Here is a 9,700-nt window from a genome sequence, read left to right as displayed (position 1 = left end):
TTTAGGGGTTGGGGGGGTTGGATACAGGATATGAACCTGGTTTAGGGGTTGGATACAGGATATGAACCTGGTTTAGGGGTTGGGTACAGGATATGAACCTGGTTTAGGGGTTGGAACCATATGAACCTGGTTTAGGGGTTGTTTTTAGGGGTTGGTTTAGGATATGAACCTGGTTTAGGGGTTGGTTACAGGGTTGGTTTAGGGGTTGGATACAGGATATGAACCTGGTTTAGGGGTATGAACCTGGTTTACAGGATATGAACCTGGTTTAGGGGTTGGAATGCATATACATCTTTGGATATGAACCTGGTTTAGGGGTTGGGTACAGGATATAAACCCATGGTTTAGGGGCTAGGAATGATTACAGGATATGAACCTGGTTTAGGGGCTGGGTACAGGATATGAATCTCGGTTTAGTGTAAGGGTTTAGGGGTAGGTTTTCATTATACATGATATGAAGCTGGTTGAGAGAATTCAAAGAGTGTGCAAATCTGTCATCAAACATTTCTAAAAACCTGTTTTTCGCTTTCTCATTATGGGGTATTGTGATGTCATTATGGGGTATTGTGATGTCATAATGGAGTATTGTGTGTAGATAAATAAATAAATAAATCAAATAATAAATATTTGATCCATTTTAGAATATAGACCTAGTCTGTAACGTAATGTGGAGGGAAAAAAAGTCAAGGAGTCTGATTACTTTGAATACTGAATACTTTCCGAATGCACTGAACATCTACATGATGTATTGTTACACCATGTAGGAGCAGTATAGACCTAGTCTGTTCATTATATACATCTACATGATGTATTGTTACACTATGTAGGAGCAGTATAGACCTAGTCTGTTCATTATATACATCTACATGATGTATTGTTACACCATGTAGGAGCAGTATAGACCTAGTCTGTTCATTATATACATCTACATGATGTATTGTTACACCATGTAGGAGCAGTATAGACCTAGTCTGTTCATTATATACATGATGTATTGTTACACCATGTAGGAGCAGTATAGACCTAGTCTGTTCATTATATACATCTACATGATGTATTGTTACACCATGTAGGAGCAGTATAGACCTAGTCTGTTCATTATATACATCTACATGATGTATTGTTACACCATGTAGGAGCAGTATAGACCTAGTCTGTTCATTATATACATCTACATGATGTATTGTTACACCATGTAGGAGCAGTATAGACCTAGTCTGTTCATTATATACATCTACATGATGTATTGTTACACCATGCAGGAGCAGTATAGACCTAGTCTGTTCATTATATACATCTACATGATGTATTGTTACACCATGTAGGAGCAGTATAGACCTAGTCTGTTCATTATATACATCTACATGATGTATTGTTACACCATGTAGGAACAGTATAGACCTAGTCTGTTCATTATATACATCTACATGATGTATTGTTACACCATGTAGGAGCAGTATAGACCTAGTCTGTTCATTATATACATGATGTATTGTTACACCATACAGGAGCAGTATAGACCTAGTCTGTTCATTATATACATCTACATGATGTATTGTTACACCATGTAGGAGCAGTATAGACCTAGTCTGTTCATTATATACATCTACATGATGTATTGTTACACCATGTAGGAGCAGTATAAACATCTCTGCTTATTGTGATATTATCTGTTTGTTTGACTGATTTTCTAAATTATTATAATGGTTTAATTGAACCTTTCTTTAACTAGGCAAGTCAGTTAAGAACAAATTATTGTTTTACAATGACGGTCTACCCCGGCCAAAGAATCATGTTAAATGAAAACGTGCAAACACAAGCATGTGTTAATCGGTGCTGGTCTAGAGTGAGTGCCTTAGATCGCTGTACCACTCGGGAGCCGTCACTCAAGACCGGCACCGATTAACACATGCTTCTGTTTGTACGTTTTCATTTAACATTATTCTTTTACGAAATAAATTAAAATAAATCAAATACATATTCATTTCCTAAACTGCGTTACCCACTCTAGTCAGCAGATGGCTAATGGCGTCTTTCAGGCAATGCTGCCTATGTGACGTATAATCTAATGGACGGGAAGTTTGTTCAACCACAACTGCGACCTCGGTAGCTTTGCTAGGCGACGTAAGCAGGAACATTTGAGCTCTTTATATGCTTTCGGTGCTTATTCGCCACTCTGTTTTAAACACACGCCTGTCGTATCTACTAGTTACCCCTTTTAATATCATATGTACGTCAGCTAGCTGTCTGGTTAAGGTAGCAGTAGCACTAGGCTAATCGCTAATGCTAACATCCCCGACTATGAGTTCAAAAAGCCACCCCTCTGCTGAAGAGGAGGACTGCTGGACGGAGAGAGAAGCTCTCGTGAAAGAGGAGAAGGAAGAAGAGGCTGTCACAGTTAAACAAGAAGTAAAGGATGAGGCTGTTACAGTGAAAGAGGAAGACGTTTCAGTGAAAAAGGAAGAGGAGGTTAATAAACAAGAGGGTGCAGTTTGTACCGTGAAAGAGGAGACGACTGTCACGGTGAAAGAAGAGGAAGCCGTTTTTGGAGTGAATGAGGAGGGGGAGATCACTGTCACATTGGAGGAGGAAGAAGAGCAGAATGGAGATCTGATTAACACCAGTGAGTACTGTCTTTAAAAAATGGGGCACTTTTCTGCAATTGTTGAATCGATGTCCCTGAATATGTATTTCTGTTGAACTGATGTGATTTTAAAGGGTCATTCTCCCGAAGTTATGGGCGATTTCAGCGTTATAGACATTACATTTGCACGGAAAATCACAACTTTAACGTCTCACAGAATTGTAATACAAAATATAAATTAAATGTTTGATGTGTTTGTCTGTAGTACCCCTGGGTGTATACCCAGGAAATCTGAAATCTAAATATTGGCATGTTGGAGAAAAAACAAACAAATAGAAGATTTATGGATGTTACACGCTTTTTTTGCGAGATTGCTAACAAACTTTAACAAAAATGACTGGAAGTCTATGGGTATATGCTAGCAGATACCTGTCGACTTCCAGCCATTGTGCTAACGCTAGTTAGCAATTGGCTTGCAAAACTACCTCTAACTTCCTCCATACAGGACACAGAGACATACAAATGGTATCCACAAGTTCCTCTGACTCTGGGGAAGTAGCTGAAGAGCCTCAGTGGCAAAATCACAAATCAGCCCTTTTAACGTTTTATATTTAGTATTTCAGGCTTTATTTGAAACGTTTAGGGAGGAAATTGCCTGAATTTTGACCATTACCTTGTTGCGGTCCAATCAAATGTCATGGCTTTTAGAAAGGGCTCAGAGAGCTTGTTTTTTCCACTCACAGCTGTCCTCCAGTATTAGTTAAGATGTTAATGAAGCAGTACAGGCCACATTTTACAGTACAGTTTTGTTTGTGTGTTCTATAGTCTTGTAAATATAGGGAGGAGGGGGTGACGGAGAGGAAATGTTTTTGTAAAACCTGCAGCACACATCGGATCATATTAAAATGTATCTGTAAAGAGAACTTTCATCAAGGTTTATATTGGTTTCTCTCCTTTCAGTTTACTTTTTCAGCACTATGATATTCCTAACAACCACAAGCAATTGTTGATATCTTGAAAAATGATGTGTTCTGGCTAAGATTCTCTCTCTCTCTCTCTCTCTTATATAGATATATATATATATATATATATATTTATATATATATATTTATTTGTATATGTATATATGCTGAAATAAATGTCTCATACATGTCAGTACTATTTGTTTTAGAAAGATGTTGGGTGTTTATCAACTATCTGTGAAATAGTCCTGTAGTATTTATTTTTCTATAATTGAGATTATTGCATAAAAGCAGGTTAAACTATTTAAACTTATGGTTGTGGAAGGCATATATTTATCCTAGGTATAATTTCACAAGCCCTGAATTCATTAGATTATTGCTGACTGTTTGAAATGCAGTGGATTTGACCTTTTAATTGTACAACAAAACTTATTTAGAGAGAACATGAACAATTACGAGACACTCACCGGCCAATTTATTAGGTACACCCATCTAGTACCAGGTCAGACCCTCCTTTGCCTCAAACCCTAGACACTGTCAGGCGTGAAAAGCCCAGGAGGGTGGCCATTTCTGAGACACTGGATCAGGCCCGCCTGGCGTTGACGACGACGCTCAGTCTCTTAGGTCACTTGTTTTGCCCATCTACTTAAAAATATTCCAAATGTGTTATGATAGATTTGAATCAAGAAATATTTAAGATCGGAATGTCTGTCCGTCTGTAAAGTCCATAACGGTTGTTTTCCTCTCTGATGTAATAATGAAAATCACAATCTTAAATGTTTTTGCTTTGTGTTCAGCCAAGCCTTTCCTTCGATATGCCTATCCATGTTATAACTAACACTGGGGGACAGCTGTGAGTGGAGAAACAAGCTCTGAGACCTCTTTCAAAAAGCCATGAAATATGATCGACTGAAAAACCTTTGAGACTTGCCCTCCTACTCTGTAAGGGCCAAAATGCATGCAATTTCCTACTTAATTATGAATGTGGCCATTACAGAAATCATATTTAGATTAGGATTATGGTAATTAATATTAACAGAACATGCAACTCCTGTATTGAAGCAGCCAACAAAAACATATTTTTAAAACATTTGCCAAAATGCAATTTGCAGGAAAACACCATTGTTAAACATCTCCGTCAGGAACTTAGAAAGAGATCTAAAGATGCCTGGGCTGCTAATATGACGAGGACTGTGTTAATCGAGGACTGTGTTAATCGAGGACTGTGTTAATCGAGGACTGTGTTTAATTAAGGATTGTGGACATCGAAAGACAGAACAGGAGCCAAATGCTGGCCAATAAGAACCTATGAAATAGGCCTAATTGACCACCTTTCTATTGTCTGATTGTTGGCTACTGACTCATTTTTTCATAATGAGCACCAGAAAAACACCTATGGAACTTGGCCTCAGGTTTATTGAAGGATCTGATTTAGATTAAACCTAATAGGAAGACAGTTTTTATCATGTGAAGGTTTCATTCAGGGTCGTATTAATTTGTGAACACCGTTTCGTTTTAGTTACTAGTGAATACGACCCTGATCTCACTGTTAAATTAAACACACGATTTGTCTTTGGTAGGAGAGACACCAGACTCAGAAGATCCAGAGCAAGAGATGTCTGAACCAGCAAGACGACACCACTGTTCCCACTGTGGAAAGACTTTTACCCAGTTACGGACACTGAAGGTGCATGAAAGAATACACACTGGAGAGAAGCCCTACCAATGTTCCCAGTGTGGAAGGAGTTTTACCCAGTTAGGGAGCCTGAAAATACATACTAGAATTCACACAGGAGAGAAGCCTTACCAATGCTCCCAGTGTGGAAAGAGATGTTCACAGTTAAGTTGCCTGAAATCACATGAGAGAATGCACACAGGAGATAAGCCTCACAAATGCCCTCAATGTGGTAATACTTTTAAGCGGCTAAGTAACCTGAAGGAACATCAAAGAATACATACAGGGGAAAAGCCTTACCCCTGTTTATATTGCGAAAAGCGTTTCAGCTGGGTAAGGCAACTGAAAGAGCATGAGAGAACACACACCGGAGAGAAGCCCTACCAATGTTCCCAGTGTGGAAAGAGTTTTACCCAGTTCGGGAGCCTGAAAATACATGAGAGAATCCACACAGGCGAAAAGCCTTTCCAATGTTCCCAGTGTGGAAAGAGTTTTAACCGGTTAGGTAACCTGAAATCACATAAGAGGACACACAAAGAAGAAGAGCCACATCACTGCTCCCAGTGTGGAATGAATTTTACCTCATTACGCTTCCTGAAGAATCATGAGCAAAGACACACGGGGGAAAAGCCTTTCCGCTGCTCCCAGTGTGGAATTAAATTTACGTGGTTACGGCAACTGAAATCACATGAAAGAATCCACACATGAGAGAAATGTTACAAATGCTCCCAGTGTAGAAATATATTTACCCAGTTTAGGCACCTGAAAGACTAAGGTTACACACACAGGGGAGAAGCTTTACTCATGCTCCCAATGTGGAGAGTGATTTTTCACATACTTACAATTCATGAGGTAACACGCACATTGAGGTAACACACTTCTCAACCTCAATTCATGAGGTAACACACTTCTCATCTTATACTGAAAAGTGGTGCTTTGTGGTTTTGTTTATGCTCTTTTTTCCATATGAAATCAAATTGGAGAAAACCTACTCAAAAATACATTTGTATGTTTTATGTTTTTAAATCCCAAGATATTAATTGAATATGGAGTGTGTCAGTTTTTATGTAGATTCTATGTACACTCTCTCTGTGTACACTACACTCTCTCTGTGTGCATTACACTCTCTATGTGTACATTACACTCTCTCTGTGTACACTACACTCTCTCTGTGTACACTACACTCTCTCTGTGTACACTACACTCTCTCTGTGTACACTACACTCTCTCTGTGTACACTACACTCTCTCTGTGATTAAATAGTCTTCTTTTACTCTGGCTCTGTGTGTTTTTCTGTGTGTGTTGGGGATGTGGAACGCCGTTGGGGTCTTTGCGTGTCAAAAAAACACTTTGACGTGTCAAATAAGCTTGTTGACCAATCAGGACCTGAATATGACTGCACGTCACATAATAATTTAACGCATTTATATATTTTTCCACCGTAGTTATTACACATTGATTACATGATCACTCGTATTTCATATGCTATGATGCTGGTAAAGTTCTCTCGCGCACCTACAGTGCAGGTCATTAAAAAAAGCTAGCTCGCTCATGGATGCTAACAATGTTCTTCCCCCCAAAACATAGCAAAACGACATCTGTTTCAGTAGCTATAGTTAGCTAGCTAACTATATAGCTAGGTGTCATCATCTAAAAAGAACCCTCATTTATAAGACAGTTTTTATTTGATTAATGGTGGTCGGACCCATCTATGTGAAACGAGCCACAATAAGGATTAGCTAAATAGTGGACTTTGCGGAGCCTTCAAAATAAAAGTATGTAATTGACAGTGATGCAAATGAATACAAATAGTGGAATTGTGCCGTAATTGAATAGATCATGCTAAACGAGGTTAGAATGTTATATAAAGTAAACAAAATACTATTTGTTAATTTGACAAAAATCTGTTTTCATCACACTGGATGTATTAGACTTTAGAATTGCATTGGGGACATACTTACTTCACTGTACAGCCTTAACTATAAATTGTGGATCAATGACATGGGGTATCAGTCTACTCAGTGACACCCAGAGAACATTAGTGTCATAGCTCTTATTGCAGGACTCAAACCACTGTGAATTGAGCCACATTTATTGTCAACCTATGGGTATTGAACATTTTTCCATAGGAAAAACTATGCAACGTGGATGTTGGAGTCTGAGGAAAAAAAGTATTTGGATACTGAGTCGACTGATACCCCATTTCATTAGTCCACAATCCAACCTTGTTTAACATTATCTAGTCTAAATATGGCATGATTCCACCAATTGTAACCTTCTGCATCACTTTCAACAAGGGACTTTTATCTTGAAGGCAAACCGCAAATTCCACTGTTGTGGCTAGCTTCATAACACGTAACCCCGCTAGTTTTTCATGAACTGAAGTTCAAGTTCAATAGCCTTGCAGAAGCACCCCCAGATCATCACTGATCATCTGCAAAATTTCACAGTGGTTGCGAGACACTGGCTTGTAGGGAATCCTGTCTCCAGGTCTCACCCCCACTGTGATATTTGGTGGAGGATCTGGGGGTGCTTCTGCAAGGCTGGAATCGAGCAGATTTATCTTTGTGAAGGACGCATGAATCATGCCACGTACAAGGTTGTCCTGGAAGAAAACTTGCTTCCTTCTGCTCTGACAATGTTCCCCAACTCTGAGGGGTTGTTGTTTTTTCCAGCAGGACAATAGTCCATGCCACACAGCCAGGTCAATCAAGGTGTGGATGGAGGACCACCAGATCAAGACCCTGTCATGGCCAGCCCAATCTCCTGACCTGAACCCCATTGAAAACCACCAGATCAAGACCCTGTCATGGCCAGCCCAATCTCCAGACCTGAACCCCATTGAAAACCACCAGATCAAGACCCTGTCATGGCCAGCCCAATCTCCAGACCTGAACCCCATTGAAAACCACCAGATCAAGACCCTGTCATGGCCAGCCCAATCTCCAGACCTGAACCCCATTGAAAACCGCTGGAATGTGATCCAGAGGAAGATGGATGGTCACACGCCATCAAACAAAGCCGAGCTGCTTGAATTTTTACGCCAGGAGTGACATAAAGGCACCCAACATCAAAATGAAAGACTGGTGGAGAGCCTGACAAGACGCATGTAAGCTGTGATTGAAAATCAGGGTTATTCCACCAAATATTGATTTCCAAACTCTTCCTAAGTGAAAACATTATTATTGTGTTGTTTAAAAATTAATATGAACTTATTGTCTTTGCATTATTCGAGTTGTCATTGTCTGCAAATAAATGCTCTAAATAAGAACATTTTTATTTGGGAGAAATGTTGTCAGTAGTTAATAGAATAAAACAAAAATGTTAATTTTACCCAAACGCATACCTAGAAATGGTAAAACCAGAGAAACGGATCATTTTGCAGTGGCTGTATGTATTGTTACACCATGTAGGAGCAGTATAGACCTAGTCTGTTCATTATATACATCTACATGATGTATTGTTACACCATACAGGAGCAGTATAGACCTAGTCTGTTCATTATATACATCTACATGATGTATTGTTACACCATACAGGAGCAGTATAGACCTAGTCTGTTCATTATATACATCTACATGATGTATTGTTACACCATACAGGAGCAGTATAGACCTAGTCTGTTCATTATATACATCTACATGATGTATTGTTACACCATACAGGAGCAGTATAGACCTAGTCTGTTCATTATATACATCTACATGATGTATTGTTACACCATACAGGAGCAGTATAGACCTAGTCTGTTCATTATATACATCTACATGATGTATTGTTACACCATACAGGAGCAGTATAGACCTAGTCTGTTCATTATATACATCTACATGATGTATTGTTACACCATACAGGAGCAGTATAGACCTAGTCTGTTCATTATATACATCTACATGATGTATTGTTACACCATACAGGAGCAGTATAGACCTAGTCTGTTCATTATATACATCTACATGATGTATTGTTACACCATGTAGGAGCAGTATAGACCTAGTCTGTTCATTATATACATCTACATGATGTATTGTTACACCATACAGGAGCAGTATAGACCTAGTCTGTTCATTATATACATCTACATGATGTATTGTTACACCATGTAGGAGCAGTATAGACCTAGTCTGTTCATTATATACATCTACATGATGTATTGTTACACCATGTAGGAGCAGTATAGACCTAGTCTGTTCATTATATACATTCATTATATACATCTACATGATGTATTGTTACACCATGTAGGAGCAGTATAGACCTAGTCTGTTCATTATATACATCTACATGATGTATTGTTACACCATCTGTTCATTATATACATGGAGCAGTATAGACCTAGTCTGTTCATTATATACATCTACATGATGTATTGTAGTCTGTTCATTATATACATCTACATGATGTATTGTTACACCATGTAGGAGCAGTATAGACCTAGTCTGTTCATTATATACATCTACATGATGTATTGTTACACCA

The 9,700-nt window shown here is 38.7% G+C and overlaps 1 protein-coding gene across 1 annotated transcript; it reads left to right on the top strand.

The window, feature by feature from the left end:
* The first annotated feature begins 2,055 nt into the window (after nucleotides 1-2,055).
* Nucleotides 2,056-6,494, top strand: LOC135566486 (zinc finger protein 239-like). Its single transcript, XM_065014186.1, has 2 exons — nucleotides 2,056-2,623; nucleotides 5,127-6,494. The coding sequence occupies exons 1-2, from the start codon at nucleotides 2,284-2,286 to the stop codon at nucleotides 5,927-5,929; spliced, it is 1,143 nt and encodes a 380-aa protein (XP_064870258.1). The 5' UTR covers nucleotides 2,056-2,283; the 3' UTR covers nucleotides 5,930-6,494.
* The last annotated feature ends 3,206 nt before the right edge of the window (nucleotides 6,495-9,700 follow it).

The sequence above is a fragment of the Oncorhynchus nerka genome, unplaced genomic scaffold, assembly GCF_034236695.1.
Source record: "Oncorhynchus nerka isolate Pitt River unplaced genomic scaffold, Oner_Uvic_2.0 unplaced_scaffold_4729, whole genome shotgun sequence".
In the NCBI taxonomy this organism is placed as follows: domain Eukaryota; kingdom Metazoa; phylum Chordata; class Actinopteri; order Salmoniformes; family Salmonidae; genus Oncorhynchus; species Oncorhynchus nerka.
Note: the sequence above shows the minus strand (reverse complement) of the source record. Positions and strands in the feature narration are given on the sequence as shown.

Bases quoted from the DNA above. Each gene is read 5' to 3' on its own strand.
- LOC135566486 (XM_065014186.1), top strand. From the start codon at position 2,284: ATGCTAACATCCCCGACTATGAGTTCAAAAAGCCACCCCTCTGCTGAA. The intron at 2,624-5,126 runs GTGAGTACTGTC...TGTCTTTGGTAG, and splicing joins TGGAGATCTGATTAACACCA to GAGAGACACCAGACTCAGAA.